The sequence below is a fragment of the Cyrtonyx montezumae genome, unplaced genomic scaffold (genome assembly GCF_038088225.1).
Source record: "Cyrtonyx montezumae isolate F1298 unplaced genomic scaffold, pur_monq_1.0 scaffold_2, whole genome shotgun sequence".
Lineage (NCBI taxonomy): Eukaryota > Metazoa > Chordata > Aves > Galliformes > Odontophoridae > Cyrtonyx > Cyrtonyx montezumae.
This window is the reverse complement of record NW_027071936.1, coordinates 48,034,303-48,057,978: the sequence shown is the minus strand read 5'-3', so window position 1 is coordinate 48,057,978 and position 23,676 is coordinate 48,034,303. Positions and strand designations below refer to the sequence as shown.

Genomic DNA, 23,676 nt, shown 5'->3' with positions numbered 1-23,676 from the left:
CCAAACAATCCTCTGCTTTTCTGCTCTCTGCTGATTGTTCTACACCTGTAGTGAGACATTCAGGAACAATAAGGTGAAAAAATGTCCTTTATGTAGGAGTAGTTCCATGTAGTGAAAACAGCCTGAGGAATGAAGCTGGGGGGAAACGGAAAAAAAAGAAGAAAAAGAAAAAAAAAGGAAAAGATATGCACCAGATACATGAACATCTTTGAGTTTATGACTGATATAAGTGTATCCTGATGGAAATTTAATCCTTAAATATTCCCAGATCTGAATGGGTCTAAGCAGTTTGACTTTCAAGCTGCAAAATAACCTCAGAAATAACAACACAACCTTACCATTCACTAAAATACCATATTCTAAACATCTGGTACTCCTACATCCTAGTACTGGCAGTCATCTGAATGGTGGATCAGCAGAATTTGACATAACCTTTTTGCCCACTGAACAAGACAACTCTACAGTTGCAACGCACTAAATTCATGGAGAAAAGGATCTTCAGTCCAGCTTTATTACTTATCTGGACTTCATCTTTTGATCCAATTAAATACCAGCAAAGATAAGAAATCATGATCAAAATAATCAATTTTACCACTATTTTTATACAGAATAATTGAATAAGGAAAGCTTGAGTTCATTTTTTCTTTTGTTTTCATTGTTAAGAGGAGCAAAGATTTTTTTTCTTTTAAGCCCAATTCCTAGTTTGCATCAAGTACATTATTGTCCAGGCTTTATTTCTTCCACTTCATCCTTCTGCACATGCTTTATCTCCGTGCTGTATGCAAAGTCTTCTAATTCTCAGATCTACAAGCTTGCCTTTGAGCGGAAGACTTAAGACGTTAAATCACGGTGCTCTCTTTTACACGTGACAATTAAAAATATAGTTTGGCTGAGCAGTAAATCATAGCACATGCTGTGTGGGTCATACCTACTCCACTGTATAGGATTCACTTCAGGTTAGCAGTAACAAACCAAGGTTGCAACTCTCACAAGCTCAAACTCTTTAAACAGATTTCAGCGTCTTCTCTTTCTGTTTACATGCCAGTTTTTAGATACAGTTATGAGATTTTTCCAAATGATTTTCCAGTCTGCCAGCCACACAAAATGCCATGTTTTTCCATATCTAAGTTAATTTCCTTCCAAACAATGAAACCAATAAAAGCACTTTTACCTACAGCTTTCAGGGAGCTACAATTTCTTATTTTCACCAAAAACTGTTATATTTCTTTAGCCTTTTAAGCTGCCAACCTGTTAAATTGCCTATGTCTCACAATTCTGAATCTGTAAATCATTGATTCTTCTAATCTTATGAAATTATTTTCCATTTTCTATATCGTTTCAACTTGATGCAAAAAGACAAACATGCAGAAACTTATTTAACTAGGCCAGCATCTGAGGTGAGCCCCAGAAGTACAACTCATTGCACATCTGCAATTTGTGCTGCTGTAACAGCTGCATTAAATGAGCATTTGTTAGGATAAACTTGACGGAACTTCTCTAAAGTCCGTTTAGTGCAGATAATCCAGTAGTGGTATGCTCCCCTGTTACAGGACATGCATTGTTCACTACCGTGCCATGAACAAGCCTAGATTTGTGTGTTTTACCCTTGACACGAAACTACATTAATCATAGACTGAGATTTCTTTGTTTCAGATTGTTTCTGGCCTGCTCAGTTTTCTGTATCTCACATTCCTACAGCCCGCAATAGTCTTCTGTCCACAGGGCTCACTGCTCAGTGCAGTGTTAATGCAGTCCACCAGCTCACCTAAAAACCCACACAAAATTCCAAATCCAACAACTGAGACCACAAAGAGCCACCTGTTTTCTATGTTTGGCCTTCTGCTTCTCAGTCTGTACAAGACTCTTATTAACACGCAGGATTTGTACTTTATGTTAGTTGCTTTGGTTTTCCTCATCTCCATGGTATCTATCCCCAGTAAGAAGCATAATATCTGAAGATATAACAAAGCCCTTTGTGCTCCAAGAGATATACAGAGTTTCATGAATAAGGCTGCTGGAAACTTTGCAATAGAAACTGGGTGAGTAAATACACTACCACTCAGAGAAAGCCGGGCTGCCATTCTCTGACAAATGGAAAGGTTAACTCCATCAAGCCCTGCACATTCAAGAGTCCTCTATCCCCAAAACTCCCTCATCACATATCTTTTGCAGCTCATTTCACAGAAAGAAAATTAAGCTTAAATTGCTGAAGACCTCAATCATTTATGCCAAGAAAATCCCACACAACTTTGAATTAATCAATTACACAGAAATCCTCTCCCACCTACCACATGGAGCCCAGTCTACAAAAATCTGTCATATCTCTCTAGGGTGGTATGTGAAACAAACCTGTATGCAGAACTACCTTCATCCTCCTCCCATGCCGCCTTCCCACATAGAGAGGTCTTTCACTTCTTTCCTCTCACATGAGAAATAACATGCCCATATAGAAAACAAAGGCAAGGTCATCATAAAACCTGGAAAAGCCTGATTTTAAAAAGTCACTTATTCACTGAGTCAGTACATTTTCCTCCCAGTAAAAACCCAGTAGTTTTACTCCAGCTAAAAGCAGCGCAAACAAGAGGCAGCACTTGAGCCAATGAGCCCTTATGAAATGCCTACTAACAAAGGTATGCTCAAGCTTTCTTCTTTCTCAGTCATTTCTTTTGCTTTCCAAGATGCCTGAAGATCTCTCTGTGGAAGTAAAGATTGCAATTGATTGCCACAAAACTTTCTATGAATGACCTTCTCTAAAGCAGCCAGGTGAGCTGCGCAAAGGCCAGGCCGAGGTGTCACTGGTCACAGCTGCCCAGCTCCTACCATACTGACTTAGTCTAGGGCCTCTCTCTCCTCCCACAGCACTCAAGGAAGCAGGCTGCACTGTTGACATACAGAATTTCCCCCTATAAAGAGGCTATAGGTGCTTCACAGATCAACTCATCAATGAGAGAGATGCCTTTTTTATTTTTTACAGTATTTCCCTGTTTGTGTTGCAGCAGCATCTGCAGGCACTGTAGGTGACAGGGCTGCCTTACTATGGCTGTTACCTATAAGATGTAACCTCGTTAAATGTTTACAGGTTAAAGAAAAAGGAGTAGAGGCCAGACTTGAGCCAGATTTGATGCCAAACACCTGCCTGTTTTAGGGGCAGTACAGAAAAACACCAAGCCCCAGCTTCTCTAACAGTAAAGATTATGCCATCCTGACAGGTAAAAACTCTGGGCTTTAATCCCTTTGGATTTAGGAGGCCCTTAACCATGAGTATTTGAAATCACAAGCAACAGGTAACGTAAGGAGGTTACCATACAAGATGCACCCATGTATATGAGGTACCTAAACAGCATATGGTCACTACAAATTGTTTGGCTATACAGCAGATCTTCCTCAGGGAAGAACTGACCACTGCAGCAGGAGCAACAGGGAGTGCAGGAGCCCAAGGCAGGGCCTCACCTGGGTTGCCAGATATTAGTCAAACCTTCTAATCACAAAGCTGTTCTCATTGCGTATTGCTCCACCCAACCCATAACAGCTAATTACCCCAGTATTAATGCTTGCCACCTGTTTCCTTCTCCTTAGAGAAGGAAAGTTTCTTTAGGCTTTGCCCAAAGAAACAAATTTCCCTAAGCCTGAGTCTCTCCGTTTCCACATTTCTTTCATGTCAGTATAACTTTCTACTACCAATAAAAGCAATCAACAAACATATAAATAAATTATCAGGGATCTTTCAAAGTAGTTTGAACTAAGCAAGCTTTGTTTCTTTTTTAAAACACTCCCGCAACGTGCTCCTTCCCAGAGGCACTCACAGTGATGGGTTTCCACTCCCTCTCCTCTCTGCTTTTAAGACCATGTCAAAACAGTGCCTGTGTTACAAATTAAACAGCAGACTGTTTTGCAAACTCACTTATTGTTTTCTCACTATTAATTGCCACCTGAATGAGAAGAGTTCTTTGTTTGAGGAAGAAAGAAAGTAGCTAAGTGCTGCCTCTACATCCTCTCACCTCTCAGAGAAAACCTTCTGCAGCTGCTGGTAGCTAACAGAGGCTGTCCCCAGGGGACACCACCCAGGCACCCTCAAACCAACTTCTTAGGGTGGTGTAATGATTGCAGCAGGTGTGGAGGCTTCTGCTCCACAGATTCTTCTCATCTCATGACCTCAGAGTAAACCACAGAAGACTGTTGTGTATTTTTTTTCCTGATTGTTTGGTTGTTTTCCCAGTGAGTACTCCTACACATTGTGAATTTTACTTTTTTTCCCCGTTTTCACACATACAGCAGAGCTCAGAGAAATTTGTGAGAGTAGGGCTGTCTCATGGCAGCTGTTCCAGCATTGCAGAGATTTAGCTGTGACAGGAAGCTACACTGCAAGTCTTCGTATGTCACTTTTGGTGTAGAAAGCTTTGTTACATAGAAATTTAAAAAAATATGTAGGCTGATACCTTTAAAGGATTTCAAGAGGTAAGAACCCAGATAGTGTAGTGTGAAAAAAAACCTTTGTTTTTCTAATGGACAAAAATATCGTATTTCTTCAGGTCCTTTCTTCACTTGTTTAAAATGAGCTGCATAGACTTGAATCTCCATCAGACAGTAGGATGGTTAGGAAAGCATTAGCTATATTTTTATGCAGATTTTCCAGTCTATCATAGCTGAAATGACTTCTGGTGTTTCTCTGACATGAACATGGCAGGGCTTGGTAGAATCTGGCCAGTTGCCTGGGGCTCTATCAGAAACTCAAGACACTTTCTCATCACTTCACCATCTCTTCTTACCAGCACCCTTCTCCAAGCCAGCACAGAAATTCACATCTTTGGAAATCAGGCAGCCCGACAAGGAGCAGAAAAGCTGAGGGACAGGACAGCCCCTACAGCGTGCTTCAGCAAACCCATTGCTTAGAGCAGCTCATAAAAAGAATAATGAAGGCATACTACACACAGCTCTAACCAAAGTGTGATGGTGTGCCTGCAGAATTAAACTGAAGAAATCCGTGATACAAGAATGATCCACTGATTTAAATTGGTTTACAATGATTAATTTACTCTTGCTTCATGACAGTGCCATTTCTGTGGGCAATCCAAAGCTTCAGTCTTAAATAGATGCTTGAACTGTCATTTTCTTAGGAATAATTTAAATTAAGGAATAGGTTGCAAGAAAAGGTAATTTTGTGATTTGAAAAGACCTTTTATATATTTCAAAGACTTGGAACCCAAAACCATTATTCCATAATCTTACCCAAATGTTGATGTTCCCAATGAATTTTAGAGCAGCTTATAATTAAGATAAATAAGGAAAACAGATGCTGCTGAAGAAATGCCCAGTAAGGATTTCTAATTAAAGACAAGATTGCTTTAAACACATAAGCAGTTCTGCAAACTGTGGGATGTGATGCACACAGCTAAGCAACAGACATTTAGTGAGACTCTGTGCCATTTTATAAGTCACTGAGCATTCAGCACAAAGGTAACGATATAAGATATAGAAGAACTGGCCTGTAGCTTCCACTTCCTTCAATTAAGTACATACATAAATTTCATAAATCGTGGCCAGTAGCATTTGCTCTGGGCTACAACAGCATTTATTTTCCTTTAAAGAGTTTCATCTGCCCAACTAAAAAATAATAACATTTTAGTTTTCTTCACTCAGAGGAGCCTGTACAGGAGAATCCCATTCAGGCAGCAGTTTCTTTATTTTAGCTTCCTCAGTCAATGGTGTTGTAACCCAAATCTCAACAGGGCCACAATATGACCTTAAAGAAGTTAAATAGTATCACTGTGTAATTCTGCAATAAAATAAAAAATAAAAATAAAATAGGTCAGTGTAATTGAATTGCTGTAGTTAGAGGAACACCTTCGCTACCCACTTTGAAAGGGTTTTAGAAACCACACTAGGGACATGTTTTCAAAATTCTCATCCTTGTTATTTCATGCTTTGCTTAGAGGACTCACTGTTGGTTGACTCTCCCAGGCTTTTATTTCTCTAGGGGATGAAAATATTGCTATAATTAAAGAAAGAATTTGCAAATTGACCAGAAGTTCCCCTCAACAGCATTTTATGTGTCTTTTAGGCTATTACGTGCAATTAGGGTTTAATAAAGAACACCTAGATTTCTCACACAGGAGACCAACTCTCCTGCAGGCTTGTTTTATGCAGCACACAGCCTGCACAGAAAGCAGGAAAAGAAGAGGGCAGGGCTGTCAACTGCTTTGGCAATGGCAGTTTCTGGCCATTGGGGACAGCTTGTCTGCCTACCTAGAGGAATGTGTGTTTCAAAAAAATTTAGAAAAATTAACTTTAGCCATGTAGGGCTTTCCACACACTAACTACAGGCATATGGAACATAAATACACTATCAGGAAAGCTTGCTCCAAAGTCTGTGTTTGATAACGATGAATATTTAAAATGTCAGCTGAAGAGCCTCTACTGCACGAGTCACCCCTCAGCTGCATCAGTGTGATACTGACACAACTGGCAGCTGCAGTGAACAAGTCACACACTGAAGTTTAGGCCTTAAAGGCTGCGTGTTACCCAAATATATGAATGATTGCTGAGTACACTGGGATGCCTTCATCCACAAATCTACATTATGACAGTTATCTCAAATATTGTGCTAGAAGAGTTGTGTGTAGTTCAAAATATTTTGCTATGTCTGCTTACATAGGAAATACCATTGCCCAAGTTTTCCCAATTTTCTTAGCCTTCAGCGTAGTATGTTCCTTACCTCTATTAGTACAATTTTTATTACTAAGCTATTTGTATGTTAGTTTCTGACTGAATCTCTAATCTTCTAACTGACTGGATTATAGATATCATATGTTTACTTAAGGGATTTTTCTTCTTATTGAATCAGTTTGCAATCTTCTCACTGTCTAAATTATAGCCCAGGATTTAATGTCATCCATTTCCACATCCTCAAAAATGTGAATACAGGGAAATTCCATTTCTACAAGAGGCCCCCCGCAGCTCTTTGCAGAGCTTATGACAGTACATTGCTGTTTCAGAAACCTTTGTCATTTCTGCAGCTAAATTAGATGCTGCTTCATCACCACTGCCTGAAAATAGACTGGGAGATGACTGGGTGTCTGGGAATACCACCTACAAAAAGCCAGGTTCTAAGAAAAATAGCTGCAAACCAGATAAAAGCTGTCGAGCCTGGCTGATCACATGAGCACATTTGCACCCAACAGTACACGCCATATCAGTGGCCCTGGATAGTTATAATGAAGAAGGCAGTGAAAGAAGCAAAACACTCAGTGTACCTACCTCACCTTCTTGCCCACGAGTAAAATCCACAATTTGTTGTAACAACACTGAGAACAGACGTCACCAACAAAGCCAGAAAATGGCAAATCTGCAGAGAAGAGCCATGGTTCCATGGCAGAACGTGCAGAGTGAAGATTAAGCTGCCATAAGTTTCAGTTCACATTGATAGCTGCTGTTAACTTTGTTAAAAAGGAATACAAGAAACACAACCCCTTTCACCATCCCCTACTCTGAAAACAGCCTTATCCAATGAGATGAGATCAATAGCAGAGAAAATTATTTACTTTATCAGTCATCCCTGTGTAACATCCCAAAGCATGCAACATAGCCTTTACAAACAGTTGTGCTGATGATTTCATGCAATAGTTGTGTTGCTGCCAGGTATAGCATTAAGAAGTGGCTCATGTCTTTTGGTTAGAACTGTTATATATAGATGAGAAAGATAAAATATTTATTCTACAGTTAGATGAAAAATGCTCTCTTATAACAAAGTTGTAGCATCCGAGTCACCTGGTGTTAGGCATTCTTTGCAATCTTTCCCAAAGTTACCATTGTTGGTGTCTGACCAGTACAGTCATGTGTTTGAACATAGCAGAGAAGCTGCATTTTTTTTTACTGGAACTTGTTATGAATTTTCTTGTTATGACAAGAGTGTTTAAAAGCCAAGGAGTGTGGATCTTTTCAAAGTGTGAGAATGTCAGAGAAAGGAAGAGAGTTTTGAGGATTTGTTGTGTGGCAGATTGTACTCAACACTCACTCCGAATCCTAAGTTCCATATAAATATTCATAAATACATTCATCACAGGTCTAGTAACATTATTCTGAAACTTAGAGGTCCAATTCTTGAATCCTAGACAGGCCCTATCAATTTAACCAAAAAAGAAAGGAAGAAAAAAACAACTAGAACTGATACTGCTAGGACAACCATACAGGCTTCAGGCAATCACAGCAGAGTGGATGGCATTCTGCTTCTGCAGCTTCCAGGCCCTTCATACACCTGTAGTCATCACAGGAAATAAAAGACAATGATTTTTCACTACTTACAGGTTTATTTTTTAGTATTCGAATAAAGCACCATTGTTTTCCAAATTTATTTGCCAGGAGATTGTCTCAGACCCTCAGAAACATCCGCACTAACCAAAAACCAATCCATGTAGAAGAGATCAAATAATGCTCTGAATAACTATTTCTTCTGAAAAAGCTGTCTACATTGTCCAAAGTTCCTTCTGTGCCTAGACAGAGGTATGAAAGCATACACTTCACTGTACACTGGAGGGATAATATATAATCCTTTTATATAATTTAGAGTTATATAATACAAATACCAGGGAATATTTGATCAGATCAGAAAGGGGACTAATTGAAAGCAGAGCAAACAAAATCATTCTTCTGGCATAACTAGCCCAGGCAATTTATTATTGAGAGAAAGAATATAATGTTGCTTTTCAGGGAAACCTTACTATGTAGTGCTACAACTGTGAATAATACAAAATCAAATATAAGTTTAAAAAAGTTAAAAGTTTTAGAAGACCCTAGTACTTCTAACTCAAGAGACTAAAGCCATGTTGGATGGATGCAAGTGTTGTACAGTACCAGCTCCCTGACAGGGCACTTCCACAGCTTCTGAGGAATCTGATCCTCACTACAGAACTGAGCCTGAGTCGGATCAAGCTTGACAGTTTCTGTATCTCTTTTCACATAATAAAAGAAAAAACAAACAATACAACAGAACCAGAGGATGACTTAACCTTTTCTGTTTGTTTAGCAAAGTGGCAGGATAAATCTATTTGATTGTTCTTAATATTATATTTAAATTTCCAGTCATGCAGAACAGACAAAACCCACCCTTTTTACTTTCCCCTACAGGAATCCATAGCAGCCATTGTTAATGCTTTTGTTGAGCAGAACTCAGGTGGAACTAAGATGGGGACTCTTACAAACTGCTGCACCTTTGCAGCTCTGAGCTGGGTGTGCAAAGAACAAGGATTTGCTGCAGTCACTGACTTGCCACCTGCCCAAGGCATTCAACTGTATCTAGAACAATGATGCTGGAAAGTACTCAGGAGTAAACACACAATAACATTTCTGTGTTTACAGCATCTGTGAAAGGTGTGGAGAGGGCTATTTCTCTACTATGTGTTTCCAGAGCAAGTCAAACCCATTAATTAAATTCATGCTCTTGTCCTGTTTCAAAAGGAAAAACAGAGCTGATTTATGGGCACTGACAGCTGCAGGAGCCAGGAGCTGCTTTTGCTCTCACTACCCATAATTAATTTTTAAGCATCTAGGCAGGTTGATTTCTCAGATTCTGATCAAATGAGAAGCTGAATGTCCTCAGCTTCTACCAAGAAAGACAAAGGAAGGTGCTCCACACAGCTTATTGTCTGTCAGATTATCATGGTTTCTCAGTGCTGGCTGAATACTATCTGCAGGAATTAGGTACCTGAACATTTCTGTGCCCAAGCAGCTTGTAGGATGAAGCTCTGAAAGGTCTCATTCATACAGCACTCCTTTTCTATTCTTTACTTTTCTCATCTCAACAATAAAAACTTCAACTTGAAAGAAACAGGGTATCCTGGAAACAGAGTAACCTACTGTAATAAAGAAAAAAAAAATCTCGTTAACAACACACCAGATAAACTGCCATCAGTGGAATAAATAGATTAGAACCTTCTAGAGGAAGAATATTGTCACACTATCTACCAATATCCAACAAGACACCAGTATGTTCTTTTTTAATTCCAGGTCCTTTAAACAGGAGGCAGATTGGTAACATTTTGGGTTAAAATCTGGAGGTAGACAATTGAAGAACATTTAATAACCAGTCTAAGAATAGGAAATTGTTACAGAAGTGGAGATCTTTGGATGAACTTTGACCCTAGACATCTGTGACATTTTTTGCTAATAAAGAACAACACAAACACAGACAGAGTATTATTGACACTGTATCACTTGCCCAGCATATGTCACTGTTTCAGACACTGCCAATAAAGATCAAAGCTCTCCCTGCGTTAATGAGTTCAAACTAGGCATTGCATATTCTGCAGCAAGCTCTAGACCTCCATTGACTTCTACTGAGTAGAAGATTGGGCCAGATGAACTCTGGACCCTTTTCCAATCAAGTATTTTATGAGTCCGTACAACACTTCATAAAACATATTTAATATATTCTGTTGCAATTAATGATATGGGTAGCAGAAAGCCTGGCATGAACACAGATACCTCCACAAAAACAACTCATAATCATTACTTGCCAGGAAGAAATTGACAGTAGACAGAATGAACTTCAAAATTAGTGGAACAAACAGAGCATAAAAGTCCCTTTTCACTAGTGATCTAAACGTCCTCAACTAAACAGTAGCTATGGCTAAAAACCTATATCTAGACACCAGAGGTCATGTGAGAACATACTACAATGTCAGTTAAACAGACAGAAACATCCTAAGTCATCTCAGCTAATAAAATGATAACTCTCCAGAAATCTCTGTGCAGGTTTGAATATATTGCATCTCACAATTAAAAAAAAACAAAACATCATTTTATGACCTTTTCAATTTATGGCAAAGTGAGCAAAATCCAGTTCATACAGCTGAATCCAATACATACAGCCCATGTACCCAGGAAATGGTGAGATCACAGAACTCTTCTGGAAGACTACAGACTGCTTTCAGCTATGGATCAATATATCTCAACAGCTTGTTATTACTGCTCAGGAAAACACTTCTCCATTACTGCTCAGGCTCCCCACAAAACAAGGTCTTGAAGAATTATTAACAGTGTTTATTTAAATGCTACTGATGCATGATGTCTCACTTGTTTTATCTATTTCATGTCTTCAGTGACACATTATATTTACAGGAAGCATGATGAAAAAAAATCAGGAAATAGTGTCCACAGAAATATATAAAAATTCTTGAAGATGTCTATAAATTAAAAAAAGATTGGAAGAATAACAAACTTCAACCTGTTTTTACTTTGTAAGTGCTTTTCTTAAAGAAAAATGATTATTCATTTTTCTCCTTCCTCAGTTCCCCCAGTAAGCCAAGACCCACTGTTATACTTCATCTCTATAGAGTTTAGGAGATAACTGTACAATTTCACAGTTGAAAGACTATTTCTGAATTCTGTGAATGCCCTGAATCAATTCAGGATTTTCAAATTCATCTTCAATTTCACAAAATTTCTCCAGTTCATTACCTTGCAGTTGACTCTTAAAGGCTTTGATTACATGCGTTGCAAGATCAGCCATTGTCATCAACATGATGTTGGCCTACACTTTATACAGTATCTCTGATACAAAATTCCTTTAGGAAACAGCACATTAATACAACCATATGTAAATAATTGTAGTGGAACACATGGGCAGAAACACAAAGAATGCATGTGAATCATAGGTTTGTTCCACTAAATTTGAACTGAGATGAAGAGTAGAACTGATTAAAAAGATCTCAAAAACACGACTGGACAACACAGTTGGCAACAAAGAATGTATTTGAACAAGTCTATAAAAGTATGCATGGAGCAGGGCCTAGGCTATTAGAGTATAAAAGGAAACTGTGAGGGGAATGCAAACCTTAGGACATATATTAAAACCACAGTAGACAGATGTTTGTTTTTTCTGAAACTGTTGGGAACAGCACAGAGTTCTAATAGAGCCAACACACAACGGAAAGAAGAGATTTCTACAGTCAGTTGATCTCCAGATCAGCTTGGAATACTAAGTTATGGCTTCTGGAAAGGAAGAGTTAAATCCCGTGTGACTTCTTTGAGCAAAGCATAAATGAGTACTCTTCGATCTTTTGCATGAGGGAGGTTCTTTCAAAGGCACTAGCCAGCTTCACACAATATTACGCAGCAAAGGATCTGTGCACAGTGCTTGAAGCCTCAAGCTGGGAGCTACTAATGAAGTGAGAAAGTAGGCAGATCTGAGGAGCAGCCATCCATTATTTACACATGCAATATAAAAGAAGAAAAATAAAAAAGGAAGAAAAATAAAAGCCACAAACAAAATATCAAAACAAGAAGGAAAAAAAAGACTAAACAAGGAAGGATTTCAACAACAGAACTAGAAGGCAAATCTAGAAATATCTGCTCACAGCGTCTAAAAGTTTATGTTCAGTAAAGAGAATACTCTTAAGCTCAACCAAAGTCTATGCCAAAATAGGTTTAAGGTATTGCACTTAGATTTTGGCCATATGGCTTCCAGATAGTATGTATTTCAGCATCTACATTAATTTGAAAATGCAAACAGTAGCATATACAATGCAAGTACTCAAATCCTAATGATTCTGTTTAAATTTCAGGTTATTCTGGAATGTGAAAACTCCTTGCTGCTTGGATCTATGACAAACACATAGATGCTATTCACTTATTTGAACAATCTGCACCAATATGGTAAGCCATGTTCCAGAATCTCAGATCATGTGTGTCCTACAAAACATTAGAGGGAATGGGCATGGAAGACTTCATGTTTCTGTCTAAAGAACAGTAGCATGAAAAGAATTAAACATAAAAGAGCAGGATGTAGCAACAGTTCTTGATTTATGAACACCGTTGAACATACTAGAAAAGTATTATGTTTCTAAGAATACCTCAAAAGGGATGTTGCTAAGCAAAGATGATGGTAAAAAGAGTATTGAGAAAAGATGCTTGAGTATAATTTAAAGGAATAAGAACAACTTTCCAAGCTACCACCAAGTAAAAGAGAAGAAAGCACCAAGAACAATGAAAATAAAATATTTTTAACTCTTTTGAAGAATAAACATAAAATGGTTTATGTCTGAGCCTGACACAGAGAAAATGAGCTACTGACTCACCTGAAATCCAGCTTGAGTGTATATTATTCTGTTAAACATTCAGCATTTAATGCTGAAATTTCAGTACCTATTTTAAAATTATAGGCAAATATTTTCATTGCTTTTCCTTAGAACAAACTCTTGCTTTTAGATCAAAATCCAGTGACATACATCATACCACAGTGAAATCAGTTATCATTTGACATGATAAAATGGGTAAGTTTACAGCTTACCAACATCTATGACTTGTATCAGCTCTCCATTTTAGCGTTTTTCTTTTCACTTCCAGGGTATTTTAAAAACAAATTTCCTAGACTTAAAATAAACACAGAAAACCCAATAAGGAACTAATGAAAACACTATAGCTAACCTACTATTCCAAAATTTCTTCAATAGACAAAAGCATTCCAAGGGGATAAAAATGTACGGTACAGAATACATCTTTTGCATCTGTTTAAAGCCTCTCAACATGCAGCAAGATCTTGCTTTTCATTTTACTTTCATTTAGGACATGGTTTACACAAAGAAAATAAGGACATCAAGTCAAAATTATCCTGTAAGAAAGATTAATTAGAGATCAGAACAAAATTAAATGAAAAAATCTACTTTGTAATAAAGAATGACAGTTGTATCAAATAAGAATATGATAAAGTTAAAAAGAGACACACTACGACCCCCAGTATAAAGCTGCTTACAGACAGGAACACAGGATTCTTTCCTCATAAGCTTTATTCTTACTCTACTCAAAGTACCAACATCACCATTAACAGATGCATAGAAACCCTCTCAACCCTTTGCAACACTATAATAAGATTGAATAGGGCTATAAATCTCCAAAGTGCTGCACAAACATTAAGTTCTGAGAAGGATGTGAAATGGTAGCATACAAGACAGGTTAAGTGACTTGCCGTAGGGCAACAGAGCAGTGCAATGAATCAAAGGATCCCAGGCTCTCCTTAGCAATGACTCACACCAGATCTCAGGGCCACCTCATTTTGGTCCCAAATCACAAGCTGCTGAATTCAGCAGAACACATTTTGCTGTGTTCTGCTAAACAACAACAAAAAAAATTCTAAGTACAACCTGTGGGTCAAACACTATGCATTGCTGTTTTCTTGACTTTGTATTCTACCAGGGACTGTTTAAGTATCAGTACAGCTGAGGGTACTCTAAAATTTGAAAGCTAGCTGTGAAATTTTATGACAGCTTTTCAGAATTTTAGCAGAAATCTGATTTGTATAATCATAAGGAATGCATACACAAAATATACAGCAATGACCATTAAGTTGCCTTGACAATCCCCTCCAGCCCCATAGTCCCAACTATGGATGCCAAATTGAAGACTGAACTACTATGGCTTAGATACTAGAAGAGTTATGATGAAAGGGATTGAGAGGCCTTTAAAGAATTCGTTGTTACAAGATAAGTCTTGAAGGCTTTTCTTGGTAGTGCACCTCTGGAATCAAAGCTTGCAATACAATCTTGCACTGAGATTCTTCAAGTTATATCTATCAAAGCAGAGAGACGCTAAGAAAGAAAGAAAGTGGAAGGCACAAGTTCTGGAATCAGTAGCAAAATGATCATTTTACAGGTGTGACACTGATTCAATAGTTAACGTTTATTACAGGTTTGTGTGCATGAAGATCCATGTGCACATGCGGCCACATTCCCTCACTACAAGAAATGCAGAAAACAATATATTTTTAAAGGAGAAAAAGCATCTCCAGTGTTTCAGTTTTACCTATATCATTATCTCAAGAATTTATCTCTAAACTCTTAATAGAAAACATTTCTCTGAATTTTCTATTTTGCCTGGAGCACACACATCTGCAAGAACAGTAGCTTCACCAGGTACCTTGAACGCTAGGTGCAATACCAGAGGCATTTCTTAAATTTCAAAGTTCATAAAAATCTGGAGGAGAAAGCATACATTAATGTTTTGTCAGATTCTATAAATGTCCTGGCTGCCAGCAAAGGAAGAAGTAATCCCATAATATTTGAAGAATTTCTAGTTTTATTGTTTAAAGTGTAAACATTTCACATGAGTTCTAATACACTGTAGCCAGCAAGCTCATGCTCATGCTCACTTTAAGCAGGTTAGCATTCCAGCCCAGCTCAAGGGGATGAGTGTGTTACTCAAGGGATTTACTTGAACATCGTCTAAACTAAGACATTACTATGGAATGAAGAGGAGGATGTTATATCTCCACAGTTTGCAGTAGACAACCTGCACTTCAGATTAACCTATTTATGTAGAAACATGAAGAAATTGCTCACAAAGTGTTGCTTTACTATTGCAGGATCAGGACATTTAAACCAAACCTTTCAAGCAGTCAATGGAGTACAGTCTGAAAGGTAAAACTTTTTTTTTACTCTTCTAGTGTAGTTTTAAGACTAACTGGCCATTCATTATTGCAACCTCAGCACTCCAAACAGGCAGTATCGCTGGATTCACTTTCCTTGTGCAGTGCCTTATCTTCCAGTGATACTTTGTGGCTATGAGCGCTGGTGACAAGAGGTTCTGAACTGTGTTTCTTTCCAATCCCTAACATTTTGGTTTTAACAAAAGAAAGTTTGTCCATTTCCACTTTCAAGTTTAGAAGAAGTTAGGTACTGTAAAAAGGAAATATAGTAACATAAAGTCAACTTGTGCTATATCAGTTAACAAGGGTGAAAAAATGAAGGAGAAAGCATGGAAAGAAAGACAGAAGATGATGGGAAGAACAAACAAGTGCAAAGCAGGGGAAAATAAAAAATGAGAAGTACTCGGGGAAAGAGAACAAATTTGAAAACAAAAGAATTTATTCGGCTGAAGAGGGAGAGGAGAGCACACTGACTTATAACTGCTTGTCCCATCAAAGAGCCAAAGGTTATTCTATTAAACAGTTAAACCCAATATCCTTATAATATTAAGTAAGCATTTGTTGTTTTGGGGTGTTTGTTGTTTTTGGTGGATTTTGGGGGTTTTCTTTTTTCTTTTTCTTTTATTTTTGCATTTTCTTTTGTTTTACTAGATTAGAATTACTAAGTCATGCTACTGCTTAAGGCTTTATCCAATTTTCTTAGTATTATGAGAGAGTGATACAAGTACACCACTGCTACAATGCCTGCCACTAGCAATATTTGGGATGATGTAAACAAACTAAAAGTATTTGAAATATTCAGGACAAAATGATTTGGGGGACATGAAGCTACAACTGAATACCACAGCTGAGATCACATATCCTACCTGGCCTTAATCCTGCCTGAAGGCACGTATACAATATCTGTTTGAAGCAATCTCCATAGACACTGAGTCCACTTCCAGGATATTGCTCCTTTAGCTAAAAAACTATTACATGCTTAAAGGATAAGGGCCTGCTAAATTCCAGCAATATCTCTTTATCTCCACTGCCAGAAACTCAATGGAAAATAAATAAAAATAAATAAATAAATAAATAACAGTTAATCTGTCCACAAAATCGTTTTGCAAACAAGAAAATAAAAATAAAAATAAAAAGTTTTCAGTAAGCCAGGATGCCAACACAGTTGGTACAAGTTAACTCATATGCAAGTAACAATAACTGCACTTACATAAGTTTTATTATATCTTCTATTAAAAAAATAAATAACACAACATTCAAAACACGAGGTCTCTTCTGTTCACAGAGTGTTCCTCAGATCACCTAAACGTTCAGAGCCTTACAACACTTTTGTTGTCAGCATTCTGCAGTCGATAGCCCCCAGATTGTTGCTGACAGCCAGCATGCTGTTCCCTGGTTTCTGCTGCAGCACAGAACTCACAGGCACATAGAGGAAACAGCTTCCAGTAGACAAAGGATAGAATCTACGACCCAAGAGCTTGATTAATTGTGGTGTAAAGCGTGCTGCTATGCTGCAAGCTAGTGGCAGCGTTCATGGCATAATTACATGAAGCTGCATACTAGCCTGGTTTGCCTACTATTTCCTCCAGTAAGCTGTAGCCTTCACATTCACTGTCTGATATTTTTCATTCTCCACAGCAGAATTTCTCATTGATCTCAGCACACATGCAACTGACATATTAAAAAGGAAATTATTCTAGAACGTACAAAAGAAAGAAAGAAAATATTTATTGATAATCAATCCACATCTAGAAAATACTTCTGTATTTAAACAAGCTCTGAATCTTCAGCTGACTCTGCAAATGAAAGGCTAAGGAAAAGTGATTTTTGAGCCAGGAGAGAGAAAATAACAGCTTCACAGCCAGTTGTGCTGACATTAAATTCAAGTGAAAGGATTTGTTTCCTTTCCTGTCAGTTCCACAAAGAAAATTGACATGTGCAATTTCTGGTTCCTTCTGTCCCAGAAGAAATAAATATTCGGAAAGGCAGATTCTGTCCTTATTTGCATTCTCCATGTGCCCTCTGGTAAGGGTGCAGAAAACTAAGATCCCATTATGGTTATAAAACAACCAGGCGAGAATTTGCTTTGTATTCACATTGCCACACTGATCCTGAATTGCTAAAGAATCTAAAGGAACTGCTGGCAAGAATGCATAGCTAATTATAGCAACTATGTTGAAAAATCATGTTTTGTAGCTGAGAATTTGCTCTATCAGTGTTACTGTACTTTTGTGTCTACTATTATTTCCATAAAGTAAATGGAAGCTATTACTTTCAGAGCTACTTACATAAGTCTGTCCACACTGCATAGAAGTTCAGATGCTGACATGCTGTTGTTTTCCTTACACATACCTTTCCAATCTCAGCACCTCCCTTTTCTCAGTTTCAGCTAAATCTCACCTTTACCAGCTGTGCCTTTCAACTACTGCTACCTTTAACAAATGCCTATGACATCTCACAGCAACTGTGGAATTTTCTCAGTGCTCATATAATTCACCATAGCTTTTAATATATCGATGAAACAAGAAACATGCTCCTGTACTGCCTACTCTCTGAGACCTAAACTTATCAAGTCTTGTAACATTTTTAAGCCATTCTTCGTCACTTCATCTTTAACCCAGAGATTGATATCTCAATTCCTTAGCTAACTATTTATGCAGCACTAAAAGTATCTGTAAGAAAGTTATCAAAAGAGACCTTTAATTTAGTTCATTTCCTTAATACTTATAAAGCAGGTCTGATGAACCTACTGGGAAAAAAAAAATTACCAAATTCTGAATAGTGTGCAGTTTCTATGCCAGGAGATAAAGTACATAGCTACAAAAAAAAAAGTACTTAGCTACAAAAAAAAAAAAAGTCTAAAGAACAAAGGCAAATATAAAAACCCCAGAGTTCCCAATGAAATAGATAACTAGTCTTAAATTAGAAAATTGAGAGATTCATTAAAATTACTTTTGAAGGAAACCAAAAGGTCTCCACTGTTTTTGGGCTATGATCACCTCATGGGTGCACTACAGTACATGGGTGCAGCATAATAGACTCATGGTCTGCAGGATGTTTAGGGTAGGGAAGAAGTTACAGAATACCATGTATCAGGATAGAGCAGTTAAAATTTAAGGTGCTTGATCCTCCAGGTGATACAATGGGGAGAACACCTAGTGTAGTGCACCAGGGACTTCATTAGGTAACATCTTCTGCACAAACATACATGGGAACTTCTTCACAGTGCAGGTGATGGAGCATTGGCACAGGCTGCTCGGGGGGGGGGGGGGGGAAGTCTCCTTCTCTGGAGACATTCAAGACCCCTCTGGATGTCTACCTGCACAACCTGGTCTAGGGAGCTACTTTGGCAGGGGGTTGGACTCGATGACCTCTAGAGGCCCCTTCCAACCCCTACAATTCTGTGATCTTGCACTGAAGATATTTCTATCAAGAACCAGGAAGAAGCCTTCTGTGAAGGTACAGAACTGAAACTACACAAGAATATACAGAACAGAGGAGTATTTTGGGGATATTTTCAAATATTTCAGAAATGGTTAGAAGCAAAACAACAGATTTTAACAGATACACTAAGATGATGTGAACAAAGTTCCTGAATTATACTTTATTTTTTACTGCAACATTTTTATAAGCTCCCTAGTTTTCTAAAATAAATTTTAAAAAATGGAACTGGGACATCAGTGGTATAATATCAATTGCCATGTACTTTCCTTCCTTCATCTAACCAAATTCTTTGCACAATGGCTTCCAACTGGTCCTTTGAGAAGTCCCTGAGGCATAAGAGAAGTAACCATTTGAATTACATAACCAGGGCTTCAGTAGCTGCATTTTCAGATGTAGGAAGTAATAAGACAGTTTTGCAAGTAAGAAAACAAAACTGGTACCTTAGACTTAGAACACAAAAACCTAGACTACCATGGGTGTGTTCCCTTCTTAAGAGCAGCTTATTTATCTATATACACACCTCTCTTTACAACCTAAGCACCTGCCATGTAATTTCATGTAAGGATTAGGGCATGACAGTGACAATCTGCTTACTCTAATTGAATTTCAGCTGGCCTGTAAGAGTGAGTAAAGGGGGAAAATGAGTCATATTTTTCTCTTGAACGATTCACTCCATCAAATCTACAAAGCCCACATAGTCTTTACTGTCCTTGGGGAAGAAAGCCACAGATTGACTGCCCATGCTGCTTCTACCCATACCACTGCTACTCTAGGATTCTCTGTGGTGTCACACCTAGCTAACAAATAAAAACCAACTTACCCTCGGAGCTTATTCAGGTTCCCATTTCACTGAGCCAAAGTCTGTGCACTGCATATTACACAAGCCAAGAGACTTATAAGTAGTGTCAGGAAAATGGCGCATCCTAAGGGCTTTAGTATTTCGATCCCGTGACTGCTCAGACTCATCCTAGCACCTTGGTGGCACTTTGGTGAACTGTAAATACCCAAACCCAAAGATGAAATATGTGGTGCCTTCTGGGTGTCCACAAGTGTCTTTCTGGCTAGCTAAAGCTTCTCTGATGGCTGTAGGCAGAGCTCATACCGTCTTGACAGGTGTCAGAAAGTATCTCTTGCTGAGCTCATCCAGGAACTGCATAATAAGCAGACTGTTTGTATTAGGCACAAGGAAAGGCTGTTCAGCCAAATATGTGACAGAATAGGAAGTCCAATAGGCAAAAGGTTTTAATCAAGTGTCCACACGCATGCCAGCCTGCAGTAACAAGGCCCCAGCTGGATTCCTACCAGCTAAGAGCTTGTGAACAATTTGCTGTAGGATGTGACTACCAAATTTCCTGTGAACTGAAACATTATGGGGTTGCTGAGGCTACAGACCACGGTAGGAGCATTAAGGCCACATCTCACATAGACTCAGAGCACCATGCTCAACCTAAAACACAGCAGTCACAGCAATCTCCAGTCAAGACGACCAGGGAGATGATGATTACTTATACATAGTATCCAAAGGATTAGCAAATCGTTTCATGAATTAATAAATTAGCAGTCCCATTTAGCCCTCAGACTCAAGTCCACACCTCACGGCTGTTGAAGCCACAGCCTCAAAAGTGTACTGTGCAAAAGGCTCAGTCCCTGTTTCTAGGGCTATTTCTATTTTCAGTGTTTTAAAAAGACATTAGATACAATTGAGGTTTTCAGACCAAGGGATGGAATCCATGAATTCATTCCCCAAAGTACAAAATTGCAAAGAGACACTTTAGTGAGACTCAGTTACATGAAATTGGCTACAGCTATTTTGAGACTCCAGCTGTGTCCCCAAACACAGATCACCACACAGACAAGCCTAACACAATTACCGAATCAAATATAGTTTCTCTGCTGATTGCTTCTTTCACACGTACACGGCCATCTGCTTATCACACCCTCTTTTTTTTTTTTTTTTTTGTTTTAACCTTGTCACATATTTAGGCCATACAATCCTTGAGAAACTGTGCGTTTATATGTTTGTGCCTACGCAATATAGCCCTAAATACAATTTGGGGTTTTAGGCATCTCAACAGAACAAATTATTATGATACATAGGATAAACAACATTAAAAGACTGGAAACATATATGTCAGTAGCTTAAACAAGAGAGTGATGTAAGCGTGGTAAAACAGATGTAGGGAATAAGCTCGGCTGAGAAGGAAATGAGTGTTTTTATGTTGCAAGCTATATTTGTTTTTCCTTTGTGCTAACTGGCTAATGGTTGTGAAAGTTTTGCCCTTTGCCCAACTCTTTCTTTTGATCATCAAAAATAAAACAAACATTTTATATGGTAAATAGCAGATGGGGAAATGCTCTGTGACCAAGTGCTGAGGAACTAGTGAGAGAAAGCATTTCCTCCTAAAGCCTTATAAATATTTAAAATCAATTGAAAAGAGCATGACAAGAAAAAAGAGCACACAGAGATCACCTCTGAGTTGCACCCCATAAGCAGTATGGGCTCTATGCCACTGTAACAGGGGCCTAACAGAGAGTTCTACCTTCTCAGAGATGTTTAAAGAAAAAGCCCTACAGCTCACATGGAGATTAGTCAGTGAACAAACAGAACAAGAATGGCTTTAAAGTAAGAAACATTGGCAGGGTGGAAAAAAGAGTGATCCAACTGCATGTTAAAAGCCTCCCATGCCTCTCAGAGGACAACAGCAGTAAGGCAGGTACTGTCCACAGGCCCGCTGCTCCTGGATGAGGAGGAGGCAAAAGGTTGCTTACCAGGGCTGAGTATTACTGCTGCCTGCAGCTCAAGTCCTGTATTATCATGGCCTTTATTGAATATGGACCAGGATAATGTGCTGGAAAGTGAGGAAGTATTAAGATAGGCTTGGGGCTAAGCGCTCAGCACCGTCAGGTGAGCTGAATGGCTTCACCTGCCCACAGAAGTACCAAGAGGCAGAAAAGGCTGGGTACATCTATTCCATAAGTGTGTGGGAGAGCAGGGAAAGTTGTCACTATGAAGATAATAAAACAAGGGATATGATACACTGACCAGCAGCATCAGAAAGCCACTAGAGGAAGCAAAAGACTTGTTTGACCTTGTTGATTTGGGAACAAGGACATTCTGGGGAGGAGCTAGCAGGACCTAACATAGCTACACATAATATCACACTTTCTGGAAGATCTGCTTAGGCAATAGCCAGCAGTTACAACTCAAAACACCTTTGTAAAACTGATAGCATCTATTTTTCAGTACTTTCCCCTTCAGCCAGCACAGCTGCAAACAAGTGCAGGTGCACTCATTGTGCTGGCAGCACTCAGGCTTCCCTACCTGGAGGTCTGCCTGCCACTGTCTCAGCTTGATGAAAATGCAGAACAGATGCATTAACAAAACAAGAACAAGAAGGGGACAGGTGTGGGTAGAAATATCATTGGAACTTAAAGAAAACAAGCAAGAAACAGGAAGTGAGTAGCAGTAAAGGCGACAAGTAGTTTCTGATGTTGTATTTACATCAAGTCAGACACTCCCCATTCCAGCTAAGTTATTTACACTGGCATGGAACAACTGGCATGTGTTGCCATTGTCAACCACACCAGTAAAGTTTCCCAGTATTAGGACTAAATATACAGAGATAATCAACAGATGTTTTTTTCTGATATCAGCAGCATCAAGCTAAGTCTGACTTTCTCTCAGCTCTTCGGTTAGAGCTAGGAACATTAGCAGGTATTTTCACTACTCTGAGCATCCTGCCCACCAGTTTTGTTTTTCATCAGACAGTAGCTGGACAATATGCTGTCAAGATGGTTTTCCCCAGTAGTGGGAAACACCACAATTATAGGACATAAGTACTCCCACACAGTGGATGCACCTCTCAGCTAGAAGGCTGCACATTCCCCTGGATTCTGTTAGGAACAGTCCAAGGATATAATTGGCAGTCTGCACTATTTTGCATACATAGCAATTAATCTCTACTGTTAATGTGATCTCAGGATGAGAAGGACGGTAAATTTTTGTCAGTTATTATTATTGCAAACCTCCCGGATAAGCACTTAAAACATACATATAATTCCAGATGCCACCCTGCAGTCATTTTAACATTACACCCACTGGCTACTTGGTGAGTGGGCCACAGCATAGTGTTTAACAGCTGCTGTGGTCAGTATTCATCAGACAAGAGGAGTGTTCATTACTGAGTGTTTTTGAATACTAAGTTGCTTTGCTCTTATTTCTTGGAAAACACGAGACTAAGCTAATCAAACTTTATGTGCGACTTGGTTTTCACCTTTGCTATCACTGTTTTATAGCATTTTCATTTAAGAATTCTGTTATCTTCTCATGGATGCTGAAAAACAACATTCTGTGTCATCAGAAGTACTATCTCAGCAGGAGACTTAGATCTATGTCAGTTTACAGAATATCAATATTTCAGTTGTATGAATTCCCAGATAACAAACAATACATAATTCTGAGGCATGAGAACCTCCAGGTTTTGACACCTACACTGGTTGAAGTCACTTTTCTCCCCTGAAAAACGAACAAACAAAAACCTACAAGTTTAAACCACTATAATGACTCCATGGGGAATAAGAATAAATACTATCCTTAAGTCCCTGTGTACAGACAGAAACAAGCCTAAACCTCATGCCCACATAGCATAATGAATACATCAACTTCTCCCATCACTGAGGCAAACAGTTGTTGCCTGTCACAGTATTAGTGTCTAATATCACCCAAAGGTTTGCCACTTCAGCCACAGAAACAAAAAGAATCAGGCTGCTGCTCTGAACAACATAAAATACTTGAGTGCTATTTAGTTTGGCCAGGAAGA

At 38.6% G+C, this 23,676-nt stretch overlaps 1 protein-coding gene across 2 annotated transcripts in view; it reads left to right on the top strand.

Annotated features, from left to right (window-relative positions):
- CUNH4orf19 (chromosome unknown C4orf19 homolog) overlaps window positions 1-23,676 on the top strand; it is a 41,946-nt gene that overhangs the window by 6,983 nt on the left and 11,287 nt on the right. The window contains exons 2-4 of one of the 2 annotated variants that reach the window (XM_065735685.1): window positions 3,080-3,185; window positions 12,558-12,648; window positions 15,350-15,404. In XM_065735685.1, the coding sequence (XP_065591757.1) occupies window positions 12,612-12,648; window positions 15,350-15,404 (92 nt within the window). In that variant the 5' untranslated portion in view covers window positions 3,080-3,185; window positions 12,558-12,611. The remainder of the gene's footprint in view (window positions 1-3,079; window positions 3,186-12,557; window positions 12,649-15,349; window positions 15,405-23,676) is intronic. The other variant, XM_065735684.1, reaches the window with a different exon arrangement.